The sequence below is a fragment of the Orbicella faveolata genome, unplaced genomic scaffold (assembly GCF_042242905.1).
Source record: "Orbicella faveolata isolate gen_17 unplaced genomic scaffold, um_ofav_v1 contig_36, whole genome shotgun sequence".
Classification (NCBI taxonomy): domain Eukaryota; kingdom Metazoa; phylum Cnidaria; class Anthozoa; order Scleractinia; family Merulinidae; genus Orbicella; species Orbicella faveolata.
In genome coordinates, this window is record NW_028301565.1 from 5,355,001 (window position 1) to 5,382,568 (window position 27,568).

Here is a 27,568-nt window from a genome sequence, read left to right on the forward strand (position 1 = left end):
CCGCATAAATTTGGAAGCTTTAACTTAAATATTAAAAAGGTTATAAACATTAGAAGTCAGCACCTGTAGACACTTTTCACCTCCCTACCACCCCCCTCCCCAATCCCCCAACAGACTGAATAGGGCTAAACTTGCAGGCATTCATGGTTGATTACTACTGCTCCATTTCTTGAAACAACTGAGCCTAAGTTACTTACCCAAAATTGGACCCATATCCTTTCATTCCCCAAAATAATTCTTGATTTTCATCCTCACTGGCTTTTACAACATCTCCCGAAGCGGTAACTAGCTCTGTGACAAAAAAAAACAAAAAAAAAAACATGATAAAAAAAATGGTAACCAAGGTAAAAAAAAATTACCGCTAAATTATTGACTTCAAAAAGAGGTTTTCTCTATTAACATGGTAATCAGTATCACCTGGAGTGAGTTATGAAGGTTGGCTTGAGTTAACATGTTGTTGTCTAGAGTCAGTAGAAAATGTCTGCCACTTAAGAAAGGGAAATCTCTACACACTAACAGTCCATAACATCGTATGTTTCAACTTCCGTGGTATTTGCAGTCACTGAGGAGATGAAAGTGACTAAAGTATACTCATAAACTATACATTGAGTAAACATACTGACTTTATCTACTCATGGGTAGTTTAAGGATTTAATTTTTATTGTTTGTAAAATATTATTAAATATTACAGGTAAAGTTTATTCACACACAGCTGTTTATAACTTACCAAACTCTAATACATTATCAGCAGTACAGCCATAAGACCTGCTTAAGAAACCTGTTCCTCCAAGTAGTGTGAACCCTGCCACACCCAGCTCAGAGTAACTTCCAAGGGGTGTAACTAGAGAATGACGTGCTGTTTCCTTGTCAACATCACTCATTTTTGCACCTGCACCTACGACAGCAACCTAAAATGTTTACAATATATTACGTAGTTAAGTGCTGTAGTACACTGTAATACTGATTTGATAAGTGTTACTAGAAGGTGTGAATAAAATTGTCACTACATAGTTAATACCCAAATTAGAAGCTTGAAGTAGACAGGTATCATGGTTGCCTAATTCTAAAGTGAAACTTTTCAAGTACTATAATTATAATTATAATAATTATTTGGGTCTAGATGTAATATAATGAAAATGAAATCTATGAGAGCATTACTGACTGGTTTTGGACCAAGTAGTTGGGAAAAGGAAAAAGATAAATCTTTGGTTAAAAGATTAATTTTCATTTCAAAAAGAACATTCACACCATAATAATTTGGTTATACCTTGCCTTCCACATCCACTGTGACGGTGTTCAAATCAGAAAGGTCTATCACCACAGCATCCTCTGCCAGTGCAAAGTCACTGTTCTTTGCAGCACAAATGCACATTTCAAGCTAGTAAAATATTATAATGGGAAGAAATAAAATCAATCATCTTTTTACATTATAGTTAAAGGTAGGTAAAGTCTGTATCTGAGTCAAGTGGCCCATCAGGGCAGCCCTTATCTTTGTTTCTATCACACAGAAGTGACTAGGAGTATTTTAATGAATGTTTAAATGAATTTTAGTAAAAAAATAACAGGTTTAGTCATCTGAGTTTTTTTCACCACACCATCTTGGATTCTTGATTTCTTTCTTCAAAACTAAAAAAGTCTTCAGGCTCACAGAGAAGATCCATTTTTCAGTCTTATTAATTACACTGTAGTGTTAAATCTCAAATAACATGAGAAACACAGACTGAAACAGTACTTCTAAAGGGTCAGTCTAGAACTGATGCTTTCAAATTTTCATATTCTTATTTGGACAATTACGGTATACTGTGAGGCACAAAATTTTTGCAGGTTCTAATTTTTGTCATTTTTATGTTGTTTTTTTTTTTCCTACACTGAATTGTATAAAAAGTCCATGCAAAAAAAGTTCCCACAAAAATTTTCTCTACAAAATTTTTTTTCACAGCTGGCAAAATAATACATTTATTTAAAATGCCTCTTCATTCAGAAACAAAACGTTCAGAAAATAGGACGATGAAGTTGATTGCCCTTGGTGCACTGCCAGGTGTAATAATGCATCAAGTGGTACCAATAGTCATTGCTTATCCATTGCAGAAGCAATCAGTTACACTAGGGCAAGACATAAATTACTGTAAGAGAGTGACATTGATTAACGTGTTTTAGGTCTCTGTATATTTATTCACATGTAATTTGCATGTAGCTTAATAACAAAATGAAAATGTCTTCCTGAAAATCGCAAAAAATCATACTCAGCAAGAAGAACTAGTCCTTTACAATCGCAAAAATTAGTTCCCGCAGAATACAAAAAATCATTGATCTGCAAAATTAAACTCCCATGTAAAAAATTTTGTCCTACATGGTAGTCTTTCAGTAACCATTAGAACCATGGTATAGTAGTAAGGTTGATGAATTTTTTGACATGAATAAGGATATTTTTTATAGATTCTTTTATTTTGATAATTTTCTGAATATTTTATACCAATAGGTACAATGGTATAGGTTTTATAAGATTTAGAAGTACTGGTAGTTTTGCATAATTTGGACATTCCTCCAGGCAAGTCACCATAATCTGTATGAAATTATGTAAAAAAATAAAAATCTTATTTATAGTGGTCATACACTTAGCTATACAAGCACTAAGCTAATAGCTAGTTTACAGGCATGCTACTGAAAACAAGGAAACTAATATTTCAAATGAACATAACATAGTTAAAAATCCCAACTGGCAGGAGGCAGACCAGTGTTGGCTATTTACAAAGCGTGATCAAGGATTTGAACTCGGGACTACGGAGAAAGAAATCCCGCTACTGGCAGGGTGGAGGCCTTGAAACCAGGACCTCTGAATTACAACACCAGCGCCCTAAACCACTTGGCCACGCTAATATTTTTATTATTTCCTTTGTTATTATCACTGTTAATTCTGAATTGAGTAAATAACTAGATAGATAAATAAATATGGTTGAACCTCTGCTAACGGACACTCCCCGTAAACAGACAGTGGTTCCAGCCACATACAAACACTGCATTTTTAAAACCTCCCATGCACAGACACCTATCTTTAGCAAGCATTTTATCTGGTCCCAAGGGTGTCCTTATAGAGGTTCCACTGTAATTGATTCAGGGATGTATGGGTTTAGGCATCCCTTAAAGTAAACAGTGACCATAGTTCAGCTGGTGAATGAAATTTAAAAACTTGTACTTTTATCCAGTTCTTTTTATCCAAAACTTTGAGTCCCTTTGTAATCTTCAAGCAGGAGAACTGGGGAGTTTGTGACTGCAGTTTGCAGACCACAGGGACCTAGCAAGATTTGATGAGGAGTATTTCAGGGGCAGGGTATTCTGAAGTTTAGCCGAATTCTTGATAGCAGATTATGATTCCAGACAGTTTCGAAGAACAAGATTCAAACCATAAGATCACCCCCCCCCCCCCCCCTCCCCATTGCGCAGGATCTGTCGTTGTCTACCGTCTCGAAAAGAGACGATTAACAAAAGACCAAATAATCCACTACAGCTTTTAACTATATATATAAGCTCATGACCCTCGACAAAAAGCAATGAACCGTGGTTTCCCTTTTGGCCTTTGACCAATGTTCACCTGCACACCTGCTGGTGACAATTGCTGGAGACCTTATAACACAAGTAAATTCCCTGCAATCTACACAATGTAAATGAAATAAATCTGTTCTCAACTTAAGTGTAAATCTATTCACCTCGTTCTGTACACAAAACTTGACAGTGTTGGCCACATCTTCTACCGTTGCCACTCTGACGAACGCGGCAGGTTTGCGCTCACGAATCGCGGCATTCCACGTTTCGTCGACCTCCTGCTGATAAGCTTTCTCGTTTTCTGACGGTAAAATAATATTCCCCGAAAGAATAGCTTTTAACTGTGAAAGATCAGCCATTGCAAGCCTTGCGATGATTATGTAAACTACTGTAAAATACGAATTTCTCGTAGAAACCCCGCCAGGGCGTTGACAGAATCAGTCAGGCGTTACAAGTTAGTATCAGGCGATTTCCCTGGGGATGAGAAGGCTATGTAACCACGCAGAATTATGAAATTGCCGGTAAATTTAGAAGTGTTTTGCAAGATCGTGACGGAATTACACGAGAACAGACAAAGAAAAAAATATTTTTCCAGGAATTCACCGGTGGTCCACTGTAACACAAATATTGAGTAAACGAGGCAATTTTGGACTTGAAGAACACAGTTGATGAAGTAGATTCTGAGATCGTCCCAGTCTAGACGTTCATCGTCGTGAAACCGAAACCTCTTCCCGTGTGTAGTGACACGTGTTTGCAACAATTCTGATTGACGACGATCCATCGTTTAGATCTCCGCTATCTGAGAGATACTCCAATTATTTTCTTTCCTGCAACTTATGGTCAAACTTGGAATTTCTATTAAGTCGTCAACGTACTTGATTCGACGTTTGCTCAAAACAATGACATCATGGCAGGGGTGTGGAGTTAGTTCTAGTCTCCGCCATTGTAGGAAATCACCGTTTACAAGGACAGTTACTTCTGACTCTACAGACAGTGGGCAAGGAAAGGTAACAGTCGAGTCAAGGGACTGCAGATCCACAGAAAGAGAAGGATTACAATGGGACAAACTATCTGAAGACGAAAAGAATATTTATCTTGCTCATAAGAATGCATGTATGGTAAGGCCCACAATTGCCATTCGAAAATTTTTTTTCTTAAGGATATGTAATATTAGCATATCCAACCTGCTGACCATTGGTTATTTTGCAATGATTGCAGAAATTCTGTATGCTCATTGGCTAATTTTTATTGTCAATAAGCAGGCAGACACATGAATTTATAATTTATGCAATAATTTATTGCAAAAATCAAATTGATGTCAGTTTTTCATGTGTCTGTCCTGTTATTGTCAATTAATTTCTTCTTTTGACAAATGAATTTTTACTTTGACAATCTTCTGAAAAATTCATGATCAGTAACAAGACAGACACGTGAAAAAATGATGTGGATTTGTTAAATAGACCATCTTACAGTTGCGTGGAATGTGACCTAGCCTTTGCATGGAGGCAAGGTTTGGGTTGGCTTTGTGGTGATAGAGATAAGAAATTGTTCCTGAAAAGCCCCATTGGGGAGGTTCAATAAAGTATTCATTTTTTCTTCATTTCTAATTAGTATGATAACAGATTAATTTATATTTGCAAAGTAGCAAAGTTTATATCAAACAAAGTCAACTCCGGTCTTGCATCTGTTCAAAGGCTCGACCACTTGACACAGAACTGTAAAATAGGCTATTAGCCTTTCAGTAGTCTAAGGTTTTCTCAGCTAGACGTACACATTCAAAGGTCATTCATTAGAAACCAAGACAGGAAAGTTTTGTCAAAGCACATGATCATGAAACATGGGTATAGATCCAACAAGACTGGTTTTGCTATGACAGTGATAACATGATTAGTCTTGGTTTCTATTGCCTAACCTGAGCTGTTAAACTGTCAGCTGATAAAACAAGAGTACAGGATCCAATTTTAAAGACAAAGATAGCATGAGAGATAGAAATCTCTTTTTTGCTGCTTGTTTATTTCCCCCAGTAGAGAGGTCTCAGAAATTTTGGCTGAAAATTTCCATGCTGCTGACAGATATCTGTGAACTGACTTTGATGGGCATAACCAAGTAAAAAGAAACCTCTAGCATGGGCACCAAAAAGACAGAAAGTTCTCTGTATTGTGGAGGTGTCCACATGTTATAATTTGAGGTAAAATTACCCGAATTCTGGTTTCTCTGGGACACAAAAAGATAAAGTGGTGTCTATGAGGCGGGGATGGCAGAGCATATTTTGAATTGGAGGGGGTGGAAGCTTATAAGCAAGTGCCAGAGTCACTAACTCATAGGGGTCTGGAGATATTTGTAAAATTAACAAATTGACATTACTTTTTTATACGTCTGTCCTCTTATTGATGATAAATTGCATCATAACATTGTCAAACTGGCTGTGGAACCACAAGCTGCAGGTGAGTGGTTCCGCAGTAAACTTTGCCAATGTTATGATGCAATTTATCATCAATAAGAGGACAGATGCATAAAAACTGACGTAAATTTGTTTTTTACAGTAACAAGACCCCAAAATGTTCAAATGCCGGGAATAAATGAGGGAAAAGATGCCATAAACTTGCCATAAACAAAGATGAATGAATTTTATTTAAAATGACGCGCATATTGTCAATAGCTTTTCTTGCTTTTTAATTGGCTGCTTAAAAAAGTCAATAAAATTCCATTGGTTGAAAAGTTGACCGTTCGACAGCTGAAAATTGAACTGTTGAAAGTTTGCATAAATTTAAATTATATCCGTCTGTACTCTTGTTGATGATAAACATGAGCAGTGTGCGAGAAATTAGACAGTTATTGTAAAATTGTTATTTTATGTATTTTTGCTTGAATTTGGGGGGGAAGGCTAAAGCCCCCCTCCTCCCCCCCCCCCCCCCCGCCCCCAGCTTTGCCGTCCCTGTGAGGAGACTGCCAGTTTGACCTTAAGAAGTAATCAGGCCCACGCTTCCTCTAGTATTGTATTGACAGGTTGTCAGGCAGTATGGAATTTTTTAAGCTTGTATCTTAAGTATTGGTATGAGTAATCTCTTTTATCAGACTCAAAACTGGTAGCACCTCCCCAAGTAAATTTTTGTTATTTGTGTACTCGCCTGCAGTCACATGTGTAGAGAAGAAGGAGGGGCATGTAAAAAAATAAATAAATTGAGGCAGTTGCAGTGCTAAGGACTGAGGTCCCAAAGGGTGCATCAGTGCTGGGTCTAAACTCCAGTATTGATCACCCTGGCCTGTTCCAGGCTGTTGGTTTGTGGGGGCAAGGAAAAAGGAGCTCGTGAATGAGGTAGATCTGGGGGAGAAAGTTGGAGACCCTTTTGCCCTTTCCCACCCCAAGCCCATCGCCCTTTTCCACTCATTCTCCATGCCAGCATCCACACTGTTAACCAAATGCCTGGAACAGGCTATGTTCACCCTGGACTGGATGCTAACTAGGTTGGTCCAGCAGTTGTTTCACCAGTACCCATTTTAGACTCCAGGGTGGATTGAGCTAAATTAGTGAATGATTGATGATCAGTCAGTACCCTTTGCAGAGCCATATCCATAGTCTAAAGGAAGGAGAAGGGTTCCCCTGAAACATTACTATTGGGAGTGTGGACAGTGGCCAGTCCAGATGCACTTACACCTGAGAGAGAGGGGAGGGGGAGGGGGAGGGGGAGTAAAGATGTGACTTTTCTTGCTCAGAAAGTGAGGCCCAAAGATTCAGCCCTCTAAGTCTCAAAAAGTGAAGCAGACTTCTCTTTCTCTGTTGGGTTACTAGCCTGCATCGCAGACCGAAATCTACCTGTGAATAACCCAGGTAGGTACCGTCTACAACGCAGTCGTCTATGTTGGGTCTGCTGATGAACATTATGCAGTGCCATGAAAATAGTTATCAACATTTCAATTTCAGTGTACCTTTTTTTTGTCTCCATAGAATGGGGAGAATACTTATAGAGATCCCGTTACTGGTTATACAGTTTTCACAGAAGAATTTCTTTTGAAACGTAGAAGCTGCTGTGGGAATGGTTGTCGACATGTAAGTTCTTTAATTGTGCTGTTAAGATTATGACATTTAAAACAGATCTATACAATGAAAATGGTGTTTAATCTCTGGAGTGATCATTGTAATAAATGAGACATGTTTTCTTTTTGTTATTATTTTGCAGTGCCCATATGGCCATGAAAACGTACCTCCTGGGCAGCCCAAAAAGAAGTTTAATTCTGCATTTTATGTGTGAAGTCAAATAGGAAATTATACCCAATAATTTTATGATACCACTATGTCCATCTCTTAGTTTGGGACAGAATAATTTATTTATAGCTACAGATTAGAGAGACCTTGGCTAACCAAAACAACAATGATATATATAATAAATATTATTCATATTGCACTGGTTTCATAATGTATGTGGTAAATAAAAGCCTGATTTTAACATGCAAAGTTTTTGTTATTGGAATTGTCCTTCTGCTTTTGTGTTTCTTTGATTTGTTTGTTTGTTTGTTTGTTTGTTTGTTTGCTCTTACTTGCAAAAAGCCAAGCTATTAATATGTTTTGTGTCTGATTGTGTTAATGACTTTCAACTAGCTTGCACTTCTCATTGGTTCACTACTTAAGCATTTAACGTAGCACAACATAACATTAAAATTAACATTACATAACACAACTCAATACTACATAACATAACACAGCACAGCACAACACAACACAACGTAACATAATATAAAATAGTGTTACATTAACATAATATAACACAACTCAACACAACATAACATAGCACAGCACCACACAACATAGCACAACATATCATTACATAACATAACTTAACATAATATAACATAGTGTCACATAACATAATTAATAATATACAAGAAAAAAATTACTCGATTCTGATTGGCTGAGAGCAGTGCAGTTCAAGTGTAGCAACAGTGTAAAAAGTGTAACACAAGTGCAAAAAGTGTAACACCAGTGTAAATTACACATCGTAATTCTGGATTATGATTGGCTGAAAGACAATAGGAAATTTTCAAAGCCAATGATATTACGTAAAATGATGAGGAAAATTTTGTGCGAAAACGAATGGGAAAAAATGACTTCAAGAAAGGTCTTCCAGCACTTCCTCCACGCAAACTTTTTCATGTATATATTATTAATAAGTAATCATACAGCTTTTCTCGTTCAATTTGGAATTAATTTGCACTGGTGAGTTTTTCAAAAAGCTGAAATGACACTCGCCGAAGCAGCTCGTGCAATTTCAGCTTTTCGAAAAACTAACTTGTGCAAATTGATTCCAAATTGAACTCGAGACCGTTAATGAACCTATACTAACATAACATAATATAACATAACATAACACCACAACACAACTTTATTGAAACACGGAGGTATGGACTTTTTGCAGTTTTAGCTTTTCCAAGAACAGCTAAGGTTTAAAAATAAATAAATAGTAATCTAGAAGCAAAAGATACTAAGTATCAAAAAATACATATCATGTTAACGGTATACCGTCGAACCTCTTCACAACGGCCACATTGAGGACAGAGGAAAGTGGCCGTGGAGAGATGACCGTTATGGGGAGGTAGAGGTGTAATATGGCACATTGGTTATGGTTATTCTGGTAGTTGGGATGGGTTTTAGTGGCCTTTACCGTTGTGGAGAGGTGGCTGTTATTGGAGGTTCGACTGTATAACATTGTTATACAGCTGGAGTTATTGGTTGATTTCTGGTTGAAATCTAAATGTAGCCTGGTGGATGGCAACTGAAACTCTCCATAGTAACTAGAGGTTTTCTTTGACCTCACATTAGTCAATAAAACCTTGATCACAAACCGACGCAGATGTGGCTTGCACTGAGTACAAATTTGACGCCCCCAAGGCATAGCTTTCGTTGTACCGGACAGCTGCAGATTTCGTCGGATTTTCAGATGATTTGCCAATACGTCGCCAGACCGTCGCAAATTAATTTGCAAAAGTATGAACCTTGGGTTGACTAAAACATTGCGAAAACGTGTTGGCAGTTGTGAAGCGAATTTCCAAGTCCCTCTTCATAAAAAAGCGTTCTTTCCTTAATTCAGATTTCACTTTGTTTATTTCTTTCTTGCTCTTATCAGTTACTTTGAGTGTACAGATGCTTTTGTCTAAGAACATGAATGGAAATTGTCTCGTTTGGCAAATATGCAAAACATAATGCGGTAAATATGAGTAATTGCTCCGTCAGTCCCAATCGAAAGCTATTTTTTTTCTCACCGCAATAAATTTCGAATGCGATTCACGTAGCGTAAATTGGTGTTGTTAAAAAAAAAATTGTTTCAACGTGTTAAACGTAGAACGTGGACAACACAGTTACAATTAAAGTTTTGTCGTCTCTCTTGGAAGATATTAGAGCAGCGCTGATATGCTTAATAACGTGTTAAAACCTCGTTAAGTCTTTCTTAAAAAGTACGAGCTCTTAAGTGTGTTGTTTGTAGAGATAAAACACAAAGATAATTGATAGACAGTTTCAGTTTGGACATTCGTGGCTACCGAAGCAACTTAACTTTACTGGTAAACCAGTTCGAAATGTCTAAATTTCGATTTTCCTTCGCGTTAAAAAAAAAATGATTTGTATTAAGCAAATCAAATGACGAATATCCTCGTTGATTGATAGCGAAAAAAAATCGTGTCGTCTGGTCATTGAATTATTTCAGGTTAGTTTTGTCTGCAGTGAATCATTTTTTGTTTCGATTTAAACTAGCGATATGTTGCAACTTTCAACCAATTCAATTCACAGTTCAGCAAAATATGAAACTTGGTAAAAAAAACTGAGAAATATCAATTATTAAATATGGAACGTTCTTGGACGCTGCGTGCTTCTTTGATCAAGGAAGCAATTTCTTTAACGTTTACTTTAAACAACGTGAATTTTCAATAACCACTCGATCTAAAACGTTCATTCGACAAAAATGCACTAACTTTCGCTCATCTAAGGAAAATAATTTTATCAATTTTTATTGTCGACTTTTTCCTGTCTTCTTGAGAAATGTCGCTCGTAGTCTAGAAGACTTTGCAACATCCGAAATAAAACAAGATGTTTTTTCTTTCAGCGCTGACTTGACCATTAAATTTTTATCAAGCCCGAAAAACCAGCCCGAATGGAAATTTCATTTATGTTATTTATTTTCCTCTGGGGAACAAATCGAACTGTAATTTAAGCTACACCGAAATGTATCGCTGATCGCGTACCGCACAATACAAACTGTATCTCTAGGTTCGTTTTTGTCCACTTTCAATATGCGGTAATGTATCCCTCGTGTAATTAGATTATATTTGTTTATGAGGCGAGCGCAGGTGGAAAACGATGTTTTCAATTTCCACAGCTGAATTTAGTCCCAACATGACACATCGGGAGAAGCTAATTAAGACTATATAATTTATTAATTAACGGAAAAGCTAAAATTTTTTGGGGTGAATTTTTTTCAGCACGTAGCCGCCTTGCCGTCTCAGTCATAGATCTTTAGTAGGTGGATTTTGTTGCTAGGTGGACCCAAGGCACAATAGCATTCTTGCTTTTTTGAAGGTTAAAAAAATTCAGATACTCTTTTCTTTAAAAAAAAAAATGATAGTTTCCTCCTCGAGTGTAACGAATCTTGATTGTTTTTATCAGCTTTCCGGAATTGTGTTTACTTTTCATTACAAAAGACAAAAGTAACCGAAAACCAAAAATTCTCGCACGATTTCAGCGAAATATTGTCACACTGAGTAAATTGCGGTAAACCCTTTCAATGCCCTTGTCGTTTTTTTATTCCCGCCAGGGAACCCATTTCAGTGTTGTTCTCGTCCGCAATTGGCACGTGCCGCCACGCGACGCCTCCGAGATTAGCAAAGAACCCAACAAAAGGTTTAAGCTTTTGTTTAAACACCTTGCAAATCGCAACGAAGAAATACTTACGTCGCATAGTTTTTTAGAGTTTAGGCGAGTAACCAGCCCACTAGAACGACTGTATTAATCTTGTTAATTATACCCGCAGTGCCGAATGATTAAAGATCAAGAGTACCACAGAACTTGGGTGCGTCAAACTAAAGCGAAATTAAAAATCTCTCTCAGACAATACATTCTGTCAATATAGTTGGCAACAAAGCGCCTTGTGTACAGCTTACACTCTGTTGTTACCTTTCCAATCATCGAAACCGCCATCATGAACATATGTAGGGCAGCGTGTTGACGCTGCTAATCGGCCCAAGACGCCTTCAGACGGTGTGATATGTTTGAAATTTTGACAGAAATAAATCATAGTGATATTGCGGTTGAGATGTTTGCTTTTGAGTCGATCAACTTAAAAGGTTTTCCTTCAAGGTACACTTTTTAATTTCGATAAACGCATGCGCGTACATTTTCGCATCGCTCTTAGTTTTGTGAAGTGTTTTTTTTTTTTTTTTCACAGTATTGCTTTCTATCTCACACACAAAATTATTCAAACAAAATGTATGAAGGAAGGGTTTTAAATCGTATTGATCAAGAGAAGTAAACTTCAGGCATCTTTGTTTCATACAACCGCACTCAATCGAGTCCTTTTAATTTTCCTCTTTAGTAGGAGATTTTGTTGTGTTGCGCCTGGCTCTTCATCACAATACCCCGTTTAAGAGACCTTAAACTTCTAAGAGGGGGCCCTATTCTCTCTCAACAAACGCACAAAAACCATTGTTTCTCGATTTGAATTTGAATGGGGACAGATCTTTCGAACGGAAACAAAACTGACACTTGTTTGACAGACACGTGCGACTGTATTTTGTTCCGGAGCGCGAGTCAAGTACTCCTGTAACTCGAAGAACAATTTCCCCATTTAAATGCAATTTACTTTCAAGAGAAGTCGGAAACGGGCCGCTATTCTGCGGATTTCGGGGCGCTTTAAGGCGAAATGACGGAGTAGAGAGCTTCTAATTCGTGTCAGAGGACCTCGATTCACCTGTTCCCGAGTCTAAAACATATGGAAATTACTATGCAATATTTAAATAAAGGATCCGTTTCAGGAGGGGTTCCGTCCATAAAAATACACAGCTGCAACCCCCGCGAGATATTTAGCTAGTGCGGTGCGGGCAGGCATTCACCGCAACGAGCAAACCTACTCGTTCAACATTCCTGATCAATTCAGTAGAGCCACTTGGAAGCGAAGTCGCTTTTCACCCAGTGCACATGTTTCGAGATCAGTTTCAGGTAAAGAGTGATGTGATGTGATTTGAACTTCTAATGGTTTCCATCGCCTTTGCGAATTTTATTTGTTGCCAAAATGTTTAGCTCTTGCTGACAGTGACGCTGATGAAGAGCTCGGTTTGAAGCTTCGTGGCGCGCTGCGAAGGCAACATTTCACTTTGAACTATTTCTCCCCTAATGGTCGTCTCATTTCAATCATACCCTTTGCAGCGTATACGCCGGCAACTTTCTGTTTCCAAGATCAATCCGTTTTAATCCAAAGATCAAAATTTTTTTTGGCTTTCTTTATGATCATCCGGAGCTACTCCAACCAATGTGTTAATCAACGAAAGTTTACGACTTACCTACGCCAAAGAGTGAACATTCTGTTATTTCGACGCCCGCGAACGCCGGCTGGCCATGCAGATACGCGCGCCCGAGTTTCAACAAAGTATCGTTATTCACAAATTCGAGATACCACGCTTTGCTTGTTGTGTAATGACATTCCCAGACCTCAGTATTGTAGATTTGAATTGATGTGAAAGTTGCAACGAAACTGACTCAATCCAACTTCATTTCGTCGGATTTCATTTAGAAAACAGTAATGTTAGAGCGAAAGGATAAATGTTGTCCTAGTCAGCAATGTTTGGCCGGAGTAATTTAGCGTAGAACTTAAACACTGATATTCTAACTACTTAATTACGACCAGAGCTTTATGTTTTGAGATTCGATAATTTGAAACCAAATTTTATTTTCCTTTTCCTTATCTATTAGTAGTGCTGGCTTTTAGAAAGAATGTTTAACGAATAATTTATTTTTCCTTTTTTAATATTTTTTCCCGGGTTTTTAATGTAAGGCTCCGTCGTTGATTCGTTTGCTCAATAACTAAAGTAATGCCAACCAGAAGGAAGTCTGAACATTTGAAAAGATTACTGTAGGAAGAAATGTACTTTAGTTATGATAAATTAGCGGAAATTTTATATCTGTTTTTGTTAAATGCTGTTTAATCGTGTGTATAATACTGCATGGTATTTTGCGGACAGGCGGCCGTTCGGATAATTACTTTTTTTCGTTTCTTCTTCAGTTAACAGTAAATCGGTTACTTCTCTGTCAATGTACAACTGAGTTTATGATAATATAAAAGGTTTCTCCTAGATCACATCTAAAAACATAATGTTATATATTTTCTAAGCATTCGGTGCCCCCTAATCGAGAATTTTATCTGACCAACCATTCGCTTTAAGATCAGAGAAGTGAACACTTATTCGATTTAACAGCTCAACTTGTTTTCAAATCCAGTTATCTTATCTTCCCTTGGTACGAGCGATATATTCTTTGGCAAAAATTAAAAAAAAGAGAGAAAGAGAAAAGGGAAAAAGCGTCAAACATTTGCCGTTGTTAATTTTATTATTTTATGTACTCCGAGTTAAATTTCGAATGTTTTTATAACCAGAAAACCCCCCTTTGACAAGGCAATAAGTTGAAATAGATTATGTTTTCTTTTTTCATTCAAGTCTTACATTTTTCAACGTCGTGTGCTGTCAATAGCCTTGTCAGCTCGTATTTTATCAGTTTGCTAGCTGTATCTTGCTGTGATAGTTAAAGGCCCGTAGGTGGTTACGAAATACTTACATAATTTGCTACAATTCTAAAAGAATTAACTAAATTACCAACCGAGGCTGGCTGTGCGCAATTTCGTTTGAAACTTTCGTATTTTATTTGTAACGAGTACAAAAATTTAGTTCTGGTTTATTTAATAGCGCAAGTTAGTTTGGAGTCCTAAAGCGAAAGCGCTCGAAATTAAAGCAGTCTTTACATTATCGATTCATGAACTGCGAATTATGCGCATTTGATTTTCTTTGTTGAAGAGTTTCAGAAATCTCTTTGGAATCTTGAAAAGCTTTTTTTGATCACTAAATACTGTTCTTTGGCACACGAATTAAGTAACAGGTGAAAACTAATCGATTTCAAAAACTTGTCAATTATTTCAAAAGGTAAACAGTTTGGCTCGATTTTACACATGTCAAATTTCCTTTATATTACTTTGTCCTTTTAAGACCCATTGTTTTGCCTTTCAAGGCTGTTAGCATAGTATCAAAAGGTCCTTTACGGTCTTTTGTAATTGTGGAGTTAAGGAAACATCGTCAAATATTCTGCGCACAATTAATACCGTTTATATTGAGTGCTGAAAGCGAGCGAAAGAGAGTGAGATTTCATTGACGGGTCTTTCCTGACAAGTGCTTCACGCCTGCAAGGCATACATTTTCTACACTCAAAATTTTATCAGAATTATTAAAAGTAAACACAAGTGGAAAACGGAAATATAGGTAACAATGATGTATTAAATGCGGAACCCAGTCTATAGTGTTTATTCACAAACGTCAATCACGACCAAGCGACGAAACCTGATTGGCTGTAAAACTGTGAAAACGGCCTCCGCATTGCTGCGTATGGAACGAAGTTGTCTTCACTCTGGTGAACGCTGTAGTGAGCGTTGTAGTATTAGCTAAGGATTTTTTCTCTTCATGCTAAAACACGCAACAGAGTGTTTTCCCAGTGTGTGGCAGAGAGAAACGGATTTATTTATAAGCATCCTGACCTGCGAATTGCAAGCCTATTAAAGCGCCGGACATCAATTCAAGGTGTAGTTTATATCCAAATTGTGCGACTCGCTGTCAGCACGAATTGTACCACAGATCTGCTCGCTGGTACGTGAGTTAGTAGGTATCCAGATAGAACTTGCCTAATCCTGAAGTCTTCCACGTCAAAGACGACTGAATTTTTCCTTATTTTCTGATAACAGTTATGTTCAAAATCTATTTGGACATTTAAGTATTCAAACTTCATAATGTAGTTATTGTTGAAGATTATGTGGTGTATGTAAGTGGAAAATTACAGAACCACCCAGGAAGCGAAAAGAAAGACCTCGTTTGGTTTCATGCATTGTTCATGAGCGCTTTTTAACTCGGAAAACCTTGAGACGCCGGCTTCTGAGCAGTTTCGTGCAAAAGAAGTTTGTAGTAGAGCTGCAATCGAGAGGCTGTCGCTGGTTCTATCCATCTCAAGTGTACAGTTCAGGGATGATACTGAATTAATCTGGCTGGTTGTGGTGCACTGTGTTTGTATTTGTGTTACCGTTGTATGTGAAATTAGCACAAAGTATGCTAATACTTGTTAATTCAGTACAATACAGGACATCGTGAATGTTCAATAATGGTTTTTCATCCCTTTTTAAGGGGCGACTTCTCGCTATGATCACAACGTTAGCGTAAATATATTACAAGCGCTTGCAGATATTGTCAGCAACTGTAAGCAAGCGTGTAGCGGGCGAGAAGCTCCGGCTTAAGTGGCACTATGAAAAGGTTTTTTCTGGACAGTCCAGTTGCCTTATTGAACGGAAACAAACTCTTCTAGCAGTGTGAACCAGGTTTGATATCAGTTCCCGAAGGTCTCAAGTCAACAAAAGAGTCCAAGAGAGTTCGCACAAGCCCGTACGAGAACGTAACTATAAATCGCTTTCTAACAATTTCGTACATTCTTTTGAAATCGAATGTGAAATTACTCCAAAGTCGGGATCCCCGACAGCGACGCACCAATCGTTCAATTTGCTTGATTCATACGTCACTTATACTAACCTTCCTTTGCGATTTTATCAGATTTACTACAAGTTTGGATAAATTCGGCACTTAAATTTAAGTTAGCCTTACATAACTCCTTTCAAATGGTTACACTTATATATCATGGCGTTATGAAAATCAGTCATTTTTTCCTATCTTCTAAACATCTCGTTGTTATTCCACTCTTAGACCATGCCAACGGTAGACCAAGTCACCCTGGACGAGAAAGGCTCTTTCTGTGCAGGTTGTGGCACGAGAATCGTAGACCGTTTCTATCTGATGGCCGTCGATAGAGAATGGCACGCTGAATGCCTGAAATGCAGCGAGTGCAGTTTGCGGCTCGACAACGAGGTTACTTGCTTCACCAAGGATGGAGCCATACTATGTAGAGAAGACTATTACAAGTAAGAAACTTCAACTACTCTACCGAGCGCATGCTTTGTAACGCGCTTTCTCTGCTCCTGGTTAGCGCAAACTTTCCAACCACTTTTTATTTTATTGCTGAAACTGCTTTTACCCGATTAATGTTTAATTTTCAATTTGACATTTTTAATTCTGTTACTCGTCTAAGTTGGAAATTTGGTTTAATCTCGCCGACGCTGAACTTGAGTTTAGTTTACGAATTTGATTTAGTTTTATTATATTTCTTTAAAAAGACCTTTCAGTTTTATTTTGTTGTCGTTTGAACAAGTGCTGATCTAGTTAAGCCTGACCTAGACTCTTCATTCGTGTGTTAAGCCCGTTTGTAAAAAAAATTCCGGTGTTTACTATAAAACGTCAACAATATATACGTAAAACTATCTGTTGAAAATTAGTTTTTACTCCGATGCGGCATTCGTTGATTTGTAAATTATCCTTACCGGCGCAGAGTTAATAGATAACAACAACAACAACAAAAAAAAAAGAGAGAACAGGGTGATGTAGTTTTTGTCCAGTAGAATTCAAAACAGCTTCGTTTACTAACCCTTCCACTCCCCTAAAAAAACCCTTTAACTGAAGCACACCGACAGTTCAAGGGTTTTTTTTCCCTGTTTCCTTTCACTTGGAGCCATTCTCCTGTTTTTCGTGCAAAGGAACAAAAGCGATTTTGACAGTAGGAGTAAGGTTATTTTTCTTCAAGGCTGAAGAGGCTTTCAAATTCTTTTCGCGTACCGCAAAAGATAAACATTTTCGGAAAAATTGCCCGCTATAGATTTTGTTCGTTGAAAACATGTTACTCGCCTCAAGGCAAAATAATTTAAACAAATAGCACACTTGCAAACATGCCACCATATCAACAAATCAGTGACGAACATTGGTTTATAAATGATACCCTTGCTTTTATGTATTATAGATTATCAGCGACCATTGGTCAAAATCTGTGATTTGATATTGAATCTCGTCGATTAGGCACGTTTTGTTTTTGGCGCCAGCGAGCCTGGAAAGTAATCAAAATAATTCAGTATGTGCCTAGATCATATGAGAGATTCCTATTTATCGGTTGGTAACCATCAACACATGGCAATGCTTAGATCTTGTTAAAGTGCTTGACTTGGTTATAGTAATGTTTTTGTGGTTATTAAATCTTTTTGTGATTTGAACAGGAAAAAATAACTTCCCGCCATCTGGGTACCAAGGAAAATACGTATACAACAGATCTTTAGAGCTGAGCTTTTCGCAGAGAGACTAATCATACGCAATTTCGTGGTTTTTATATAGCAACCGTTTTATCATGTTTAATAAGCTATTCTTTTTTGTCTGTATGTAGTATTGTGTCAAGATAGTGGAAAGAAAATTAAATAAGTGTAGCTGAAAACGGTTTGAGGCATTTCTTCAATCCTCAGTCATGATTGGTTTTTCGTGTAGAGACTTCGCTAGCATACGAAACAGGACCTTGCTTCTGAAATTTGCTGGACTGTTCAATGTTGTGACATTGTGAAGAAAAGGAAAAAAAACATCGAGGAAACAGCGCAGAACAGAATGCCCTGCCCTTTTCATCGCAAACTTAGAATCTTAAATAGTCGGTTTAAATGCTGTGGGTAACAAGTTAATAACTCGCGTTGAAGTTTATTCTTCGTCTTACTTCCTCGTTCCCACGAAAATCCGCTCTCGGTTTTGAAAAGGATGAATAATGCTATCCACTCGATAAATTCTTATCAAGTGGATAAGTGTTCACAAAACAAATCAAGCTATCCAATGGGTAGCGGTTTATCTGATATGTGAATAGTATCATCCACCTTGATATCAACCGCCGAGACCTGATATTTTCCAGTATTGCTAAAAAAAGTGTTGGATATTATTTTTTACAACAACAGTGCTTCCCTTACATGTCTATTTGTTTGTCAGTTTTTTTTTTCTCATCGAAGCAAGAGAAATGACACTAAACAAGATCATCGTTTCTTGTAAGAAAACATTATACCATTACTCCGGTTCGGACGAACAATGTCTGTAATATGATAAAGTTAGCTAAAAAGACATCTTGCAACACCGTTTGGTCAGCTCATAGAGCAGGAAGTAAGAACGATAGAATGGTTTAAAAGCTGTAGTCGAATTTGGCAGATGTAACTCACTAGAACTAAATTGCGAATCTTTTCAACAACATTGCGAATGAATTCGGTCCTTCTGTGATTAATTTGACTCTCCAAATAAAATGTATATTCCATTATATTGAATGACTACACAGTTGGTAAGAATTGACCTTAAACACTTTGTTTGGGTTTATGATAAGGAGGTAAAAATGAATGAAAAACAACGACATAATGAAGTGTAAAAAGATTGTCTCTCCATTCTTCTTTTTTGGGCTGCGCTTACTGACTGATATTATTTATTGTCGCTTTAACCATTCCACAGATATTTACTTAATCGCATTTTAAGGTATGACTGAAATAGCCCTAGATATATTAAACCTGATTCAAGGAACTAATCGACTAACGAACAGCTCGTTTTATCTAACAGTAGCTCAGTGTTAGTCTTGGTCCATTTAAAATACGCTAACTGGCAAAAACCACTATAAAATAAAAGTCACGACAGCCTCAATGTTTTTGCTTGTAAATTCTGCACAGCTATTCTAGTTTATTCAAATTTTCTCTCCGTTAGGCGTTTCTCAGTCAAAAGATGCGCGGGATGCAGCCGAGGAATCTCAAGCAAAGAACTGGTGATGCGCGCCCGCGAACACGTTTACCACATCAGCTGTTTCGCCTGCGATCGCTGCAAGCGAATTTTAGCGACTGGTGAATACTTCGGTATGCGTGGAATGCAAATATTCTGCAAAGCGGACTACGAAATATTACTTCGAGAGGAGGCACAAGCGTTGAAATCGACCCATGGTTCCTCGTCGTCGAAAGGGAGGCCGAGAAAGAAAAAAATTTCCGTGCCTCTTGAGGGCGTCGCAGCGTTATCTGGTGAGTCTTAATTTAACAATACTCGCTGATTACTCAAACTAGCGGGCAATAAAAGGTGATAATCACTTTTATTAGCTTTGCTTGTGGCTCTGAACAAGAGAGAGCTTTGCTTTTAGCTTTTATTGTCTCTTATGTTGTTGACATCTCTCTGTCGCGCATTGTGTTTATTATGATTCAAGCAACGACTATGAAACGTTTTGCACTTTTAGAGCCTAATTCACTTTGCGAAATTGCTTCTAGTTTTACATAAGAAACTCCACAAAGGTGATTGTATTTTTAGCAACGTAGCGTAAAAGACATATGTTATACCATACATATTACAGGTGCTTGCCCTTAAGCGCAGTGATAACGTCGCTTTAAAACAGCTTAGTTCTTCTGCTATGGGTTATAAAACATCTTCTATAGACTAGCGCCATCTGGATGGAAAAATGAATAGACTTAACGTCTACAAATTAAGTATCGTGCCCGCCTCTTTTCCAACTTAGGCCAGGATTTTGAACATTTGTTTCCTCGCGGGATTTAAGATTACAATACCTTTTTTAACAACTGCTGTTGTTGTTTTGTCAAAGAATTTGCACTTAATTTTCGACTACTTTTCAATTCTACCGAGTCATTCATTTGCACGTCAATGCTAATTTGAACAACAAAGAGCTTATTTTAAAATTAAGTGAAAGTGGTTTTTACGCAAAGCGGTAAGGCGTTACTTCATGAAAGCACCGATAATGGCAGCTACACCTGTCACCAACGGTAACTACTAAGAATATCGCCGTCGTTTTTCTGGTTACCTTTCGCGTGGAATTGTAAGCGTAATTGCTATAGAAAATGCTGCTGAAGCAATCAATTATTGCTGTTATTAATCATTTCCTATTGAAAGTGGCGTTCAGTTTCACTTGAATTAACGACGCTCTTCGAGAATGGCGTATTGTTCGGACAAATTGGTATTAAAAGCACTCTCTATATCGCTTCGATTGTCGACGTCTCGATGAAAAGCATGAAAGCGCCTGAACTACGGAAACTTGACAATGACAGTAAGCATTATTCCTGCTCTGTTTCCAAGCGAACAGTATTTCACGAGACTACATTTATTAACCAGCAACATCAATTTCCATGTTCACTTTAGGTCTATAAGCTAGCGTTAATGCCTTCGGACAGGTCAAGCAATTATTTTAAAAACTGGTCTCGGATTTCTATGTTCCCCGCTTTGTTAACTATCTTGAAATGTTGTTGCTTGCCAACTGTTAAAACAAAACTTTATTCATGATTTTCTTTTTTCAATCTCGACTTACAAATTCACTATTTAGTGTTTTGTGCCGCTTATCGAATACCACGGAACACTATTTGCATCAAACACAGAGTACAGACAACAGTAGTAGAAGTGGTTTTCTACTCTCTTGCCACACTTCTCTCAACAGAAACAGTAATCAACTTAAACCTTAAAACGTTTTAATATTCAGGACCAGTTGTTCTTGTGCTTGTTATGATTGACGCTAAATGAGATTTTACTGTCACGCCAGTAAAATATAGTTAATGGAGCGTGACGTACGTTCTGAATGAGCCGTTCATGGCGGCATCACTTTCTATAGAGCTATTGAGCAGTTATATTCCAAAGGTCAACAAACTGTAAGCGTTATTGTAGCTAAACCTAAAACATTGTAGCTTTGTTATCTTCTGAACGTTATAACGTACCATAGCATTGGTGCAAAGCATTAAAGCACTATTCATGTTTAAGATGTTACACGTGTTAGGGTAAGCTGTTCGGTAGTACAGCCTTTTCTACTGGCTTACAAGCAGACGAACGTCTCCGTATAAAAGCTCGGAAAACTGTTCGGAGTCCATTCTGAGTTCGTCTAAGCAACGTAGCTATTACTTATTGTAAATCTATCGTTTAATTTTTGTAAACCTTCCATGGCTCGCTCTCGCCGCTCGTCGAATACTGCTCGGGTCGTTACCAGAAGTGAGGACCTATCGAAGCTATCCAGCGAGGTCCTCAAACTCCGTCTTCAATCGCTGAATTTGCCCATAACAGGCTCCAAAGTGCAACTCCTCGCCCGGCTCAAGCGAGCATCGACGGGAAAGGGCAGTCAATCTAAACGAAGACCTGGTCGGCCTCAACGCACTCGTCATACGGCGAACAAAACATCCACACAGCAGCCGTCCACTACAGCCAGTGAAATCGACGCCACTCAAGGCCGGCGTCTCAGCATTCCGGAGGACAGCGCCCTCTCCGACCGCGCCTCGCTGTCTTCTATTGAGGACATGCTGCAGTCAGATACAGAGGAAGATCTCTTCCATACTGATCACTCTGCTGATCAAAGAGACGCCCTCAGTCCAGCGCAGCGTTCTGCCATTGAGGACATTGTATCCCGGTCCGTACACAGCGCTCTGGACGCCGTTCGTACAAACAGCGCCTTCAGCCCAACGCCCTCCAGCCAAACTCTCGCAGCTTCGGGTATGGCGTCTCCTTTGGGTCTGTCGAGGCCAGTGGACCGTAATATGGAGGACAAAATACTCCGGGGTGAGTACGTTGATCTTGCCTTACTCTTACCTGACAACTTGTATCAGTCCCAGGCCCCTGAAATTCAGCTCCGCTTAGACGACTCGTCCTCAGGCCCCCTGGGTTCCCCGGTCACCATGGTTAGGAAAAGAAAACCCGTTATAGACTCTTTTCAGAAGTGGCTGGAGGCCTACATGGTGTACATGTTGGTCATTGTAACTGCCTATCCAAGACGGGCCCTTGAGCTGATTAAGTACCAGCAGATAATTAGTCGCGCGGTAACTAAATTCAAGGGTCTTGCTTGGCTTTCCTACGACCAGCAATTTCGTCGCCGTGCCTCTTCCAATTTGTCCCTTCAGTGGGACAAAGTAGACCTGGAGTTATGGACGGTGACCTTCTCGGGCCTAGCTAAGCCCCATTGCGGTATCTGCTCGAGTCCCTATCACGCTGAAGATGTCTGTCCTTCTGCTGACCCCTACAGAAAACAGCGTCGTTCCCAGACGGTGTGCTTTGACTTCAACAAGTCCTCTGGGTGCCGGCGCCGAAACTGCAGCTACCCGCACGTGTGCCGCCGCTGCTACTCAAACGGCCACACCGTCCAAGACTGCCCTCAGCAACAATCCAGTGGCCAAGCCCGGAACGCGGGAGTCCCCAGACCCAGTGAGCGAAGCAAGAAGTAAAGTGGAGCAGCAAAGGCGTCATCAGAAGCCATTAGTATCCTCACCTATTGACATTTATCGCTTAGATTTAGAATTAACTGATCACCCAGATCGTAATTTTGTCTTTAATTTGCTAAGTACGCTTAAAGAAGGCGCTCGTATTGGTTATTGTGGGCCGCGTTCAGCCCGGATTTCCCCCAACCTTATCTCTGCGACGCAGCACCCTGATGTAGTTTCTGCCAACCTGCAAAAGGAAGTGAACTTAGGACGGGTAGCCGGTCCCTATCCTGCCCCTCCCTTAGCAAATTTCCAGTGTCATCCAGTGGGAGTTATTCCTAAAAAACACTCAAATGACTGGCGAACTATTTATCACCTCTCCTACCCACAGGGAAATAGTATAAATGACCACATTGCCAAGGATCCCTATTCCCTGAGCTATGTTCGGGTAGACGATGCAATTCATATCCTCCAGTCCCTGGGAAAGGGAGCCTTTATGGCTAAGACTGATCTTAAATCAGCCTTTCGCCTTATACCAATCCACCCCGAAGACTGGAACTTACTGGGTATTTTGTGGAAATCTCAATACTATGTGGACATGTACTTACCCTTCGGGCTTCGCAGTGCCCCATTCATTTTTAATCAGCTCTCCGATGGGCTCGAGTGGATCCTAAAACATAACTATGGTCTCCAGCGGGTCATTCACATCCTGGACGACTTCTTCATCGCTGAAAGTTCTAGATTAGCTTGTCTTACTAGCTTCAGCACTCTTTTACGGGTATTCATGTCACTTAGGGCCCCGGTAGTAGCGTCCAAGACCATAGGCCCCTCCCAAGAAATAGAATTTATGGGGATCGTTTTAGATAGCATTCGCATGGAGGCCCGCTTACCCCAGGACAAACTTTCCAGGACTTATGACTTGCTGACATCCTTTAAGAAACGCCGCTCCGTGCGCCTGGTTGAGTTACAATCACTCATTGGTACTCTCCAGTTTGCATGTAAAGTGGTAGTCCCCGGCAGGACTTTCCTTCAACGCGCCATTAATTTAACTAAGGGTGTCCCTAGTCGTTTTCATCACATCAGGCTTAACAGGGAGTTCTTTAGGGACCTCGATATGTGGAAAGTTTTCCTCTCCAAATGGAACGGGCGCTCCCTTTTTCTTGAGTCCACCACTACCCCTACTCCAGACCTAGAGCTCTACACTGACGCAGCGGGCTCCGTGGGGTTCGGCGGTTATTTTCAGGGAAAGTGGTTCCAAGGGCACTGGCCTCCCCTTATGCTTTTGAACCGAGAGCGGGGTATAAGCATTGAGTGGCAAGAACTCTTCCCCATCGTTGTTGCCTGCGCTATATGGCATCCACTTTTCAAGGGAAAACGTCTGCAGTTTTGGTGTGATAATGAATCAGTGGTATCTATCATAAATTCGGGGCATTCAAAAGCTCCCCTTATCATGGAACTGGTCAGAAAGCTTGTTCTCCTATCCATGGAACATAATTTTCTTGTACGGGCCCGTCATGTCCCTGGGGTTTCAAACGAGATTGCTGATGCCCTCTCCCGCTTTCAGATGCAGCGCTTCTGGGCCCTCGCACCCGACGCCGACCAGATTCCTTGTACCATCCCGCCTTCACTAATGACCCTTTGAGAGAGGAAGTGCTCACCTACGCTTCTTGGGGTCTTTCCAAGAACACAAATCGAGCCTACAGCTGCGGGGAAAAACGCTTTTTACAATTCTGCCTGATGAACCGTCTCCTAGGTCCAGACGGGGATGTCCTACCCGCCTCCGAGGGTACTCTTATTTATTTTGCCTCCTATCTCGCTAGAACGGTGCGTCATAGCACAATTAAACTCTATTTAGCAGCTGTTCGCAACCTCCATATCACTGCTGGGTACAGTGACCCTCTGAAGGGCAAGCTTCTTCTCCACAAGGTTTTACGCGGTATTCTCCGGTACCAAGGCGAACAGCGTATTCGCCGTCAACCGGTTACCCCTCAGGTTCTCTCGGCAATCCGTCCTGTTCTGCAATCATGGCTTAGCCCCCGGGATTTCTCCATGATCTGGGCCGCCTTCAATTTAGCCTTTTTCGCCTTCCTGCGATGCAGTGAATTTACCTACAACAGTGTTCGCAAATTTAGACCGCTTTTTGATCTTTCTACTGATTGTATAGCCTTTCATCCAACCCTGGCATGCCCGCAGCGCATGACGGTGCAGCTAAAATCTTCAAAAACAGATGTTTACAGGCGAGGGCAATCTCTCACCATCGCTCGCACTTCGTCCACCCTTTGCGCGGTCTCGGCTATGCGAGAGTACTTTCTCTTAGCACGGCCACAACAGGGTCCCTTATTTTACTTCCAGTCAGGTAATTTGCTTACTCGGGGAGCGGTTTCGCACCTTCTACGGGACAGTTCGAGGGTCGCAGGTCTTCCTTACCAGAGTCTCAAGGGCCATAGCTTCCGCATAGGTGCTGCGTCGGTTGCCGCTGCTGCCGGCTTGCCAGACTGGCTTATTAAAGTCATGGGTCGCTGGTCCTCAGACTGTTACCAGCTTTATATAAGAACTCCTCACTCTACATTAGAGTCAGTAGCTCCCAGGATGGCTAACATTGTTGAACGTTTCTCGCCGAACTAGCTTCTCACCGGCTTCCATGGCTTGGGGGGATGCATTGCCTTGCATGCATCAGTGGCGGTTAAGTCTGCGCAGCGACTTCCCCCAAGCTTGTTGTTTTTTCATCGCCTTTGAACATCGCTTGCTAACCGATACTCTTGTCCGATCCAGCACGTGCTGTCTGTCATTCAGCTCGTAGTGCTGGGGAGATAAGTGAGGTTGTTTTGTCACGCTATCGCCGGAAGTCGCATGGGCTAACCAAACGCAAGGCAGTGTTCCCCCATTAACGCCATCACGAGTTGTTTGTATTTGAGTAATAGCTCTGGTTCAATCGCAAGTCGCCACGGTCAACTTACTTTCGCTAGGAACAACGACATTAATCAAAGATTAAAACTTTTAAAAGAGTTTTTCATTGCCAATGTTTCTCAATGGTTAATAGTAAACGGCTAACAGGTTAACTCAGGACAAGAGAAGATCGTATTCTCTTGTCCTGGATTTAAGCAGGGCTGGTCTTAGAAAAATTTAACTCATATTTTCGAATATTTCACGAAGCTGCTTTAAAATCTACCTACACCTTGTTGTAAAAACTAATGTCAATGAAGAGACGGCCCTTCTCTTCGATTGAAGAGTGTACTAATGCTTATAAAGTCATCTTTTTTTTTTGCCAGGATTCACAATTTCTGAAACTGATGGCCATCTTGGGCAGCACAATGGGGACACAAAGCCTAAACGCATGCGTACTTCGTTCAAGCATCATCAACTTCGAGCAATGAAAGCGTACTTTGCAATGAACCACAATCCCGACGCGAAAGACTTGAAACAACTCTCACAGAAAACTGGCCTGTCAAAACGGGTTTTACAGGTCTGGTTTCAGAACGCGCGTGCGAAGTACCGCCGAACGGTTTGTAATCCGCAGGCTCCCGATTTGTCCCCAGAATCTCAGGACCAGGCCTCCCCGGTGAGCGCGATTTTAGAAGCAGGAATAGTGTAACAACCCGTATATAACAGGCCGCATTTACCAAATTTAGCGCCCCTTCACGTGTGTTAACATATTTAAATAAACGCCCGGAGTGCAAGAGTACGTCAAAATGAGAAATATTTGTACTACTGGTTTCAGCAGATCTATAATTCTAACCATCCATAAAATTAATTACTCTTTAGCGAATGAAAAAGTCAAAAACAAAATGAAAACGAAACCAACCAAGAAATCCCAGAATTCAATATTAAAACGACAAGGACTTCTTTCGAGTAGGTACTGTCTGTGGTTCATTTAAAAATAAAGTGTTAAAATATTTTAAATCTAAATGAAAAACTAGGAAAAACCCAAACTAACTATAACACAATCGGTTTGCTTACATCAAAAACTTGTACGAACGCAGGGGTTTTTGAGTAGTTAGGAAGAAACATACTGGCCAAATTCCAGCCTTTTGATGTTCACAATAACCAAGTTACTGGGAAAACGCTGGAACCCATGATCCAGAGCTCCTGAAAAACAATATTCAGAAAATTACAGACTTCACGATATAGGTTCGCTATATTGGTGCACCTGATTTGGGAAAGCGGGAAGAAAAGGCGGGAAGGAATATGTTTGTCGCCTCCCCTCTCCTTCCCTACCCCTTCCCCGTTTACCCCTGCAACACAGGCTGGTACACAAATATGGTGGTCACAAAAGGACTGCAAGGAGAAAAAACAAAAAACAAAAAACAGATCGTTTGATTTTGTTCACTTAGGAATATTTCAAATATCATTTTTAACACTGAATTACAAATGTTAAAGGGCAAAGTAAATTTGATTTCTGTAACATTACAGATTACTTTGATTGGTGACAACGTTTGATCTCCAAACCGAAGCCCCGGGGGGACTCCCATATAAAAAGGACGGGGGTACTCGGCGGAAATTTTGAAAAACACTGCTAAGAGGTACCAAGCGCCTGCTTTGTGGGCGTGGCTTGATTTTTTTCCACCCCTAAGAGGTACCAATCATAAAGCAACACATTATCTCCTGTCATATTTTTTTCGGCTCAATACCCTAAAAGGTACTGCAAAAGCTCCTGCTGTGGACCTTTTGAGGCTGAACACCCTAAGAGGTATCACATCGCTTTTTAA

The 27,568-nt window shown here is 39.8% G+C and overlaps 4 protein-coding genes across 5 annotated transcripts in view; 3 read left to right on the plus strand and 1 right to left on the minus strand.

Annotated features, from left to right (window-relative positions):
• The window catches only part of LOC110050783 (FAD-linked oxidoreductase DDB_G0289697-like), a 9,116-nt gene extending 5,148 nt beyond the window's left edge, over window positions 1-3,968 (minus strand). The window contains exons 1-4 of the mRNA XM_020756748.2: window positions 3,705-3,968; window positions 1,268-1,378; window positions 728-908; window positions 198-291 (exon numbers count right to left, since the gene is read on the minus strand). Coding sequence (XP_020612407.2) covers window positions 198-291; window positions 728-908; window positions 1,268-1,378; window positions 3,705-3,899 — 581 coding nt within the window. The 5' untranslated portion in view covers window positions 3,900-3,968. The remainder of the gene's footprint in view (window positions 1-197; window positions 292-727; window positions 909-1,267; window positions 1,379-3,704) is intronic.
• Window positions 3,969-4,069: 101 nt separating this feature from the next.
• On the plus strand, window positions 4,070-7,993 carry LOC110050784 (uncharacterized protein C1orf53-like). The gene is made up of 3 exons (XM_020756750.2): window positions 4,070-4,658; window positions 7,487-7,588; window positions 7,719-7,993. The coding sequence occupies exons 1-3, from the start codon at window positions 4,377-4,379 to the stop codon at window positions 7,788-7,790; spliced, it is 456 nt and encodes a 151-aa protein (XP_020612409.2). The 5' UTR covers window positions 4,070-4,376; the 3' UTR covers window positions 7,791-7,993.
• Window positions 7,994-12,104: 4,111 nt separating this feature from the next.
• On the plus strand, window positions 12,105-27,143 carry LOC110050681 (LIM/homeobox protein Lhx9-like). 2 transcript variants are annotated; one of them, XM_089275055.1, is made up of 4 exons: window positions 12,105-12,739; window positions 16,522-16,736; window positions 19,408-19,712; window positions 26,132-27,143. In XM_089275055.1, exons 1-4 carry the CDS (start codon window positions 12,719-12,721, stop codon window positions 26,452-26,454), a joined length of 864 nt encoding a protein of 287 aa, XP_089131181.1. In that variant the 5' UTR covers window positions 12,105-12,718; the 3' UTR covers window positions 26,455-27,143. The 2 variants fall into 2 exon arrangements, with proteins under 2 accessions (XP_089131181.1, XP_089131182.1); XM_089275056.1 differs by lacking the exon at window positions 12,105-12,739 and adding an exon at window positions 15,161-15,423.
• LOC149102088 (uncharacterized) lies at window positions 21,203-24,504 on the plus strand. The gene is made up of 2 exons (XM_089275054.1): window positions 21,203-22,227; window positions 22,688-24,504. The coding sequence occupies exons 1-2, from the start codon at window positions 21,618-21,620 to the stop codon at window positions 24,502-24,504; spliced, it is 2,427 nt and encodes an 808-aa protein (XP_089131180.1). The 5' UTR covers window positions 21,203-21,617.
• Window positions 27,144-27,568: the final 425 nt, after the last annotated feature.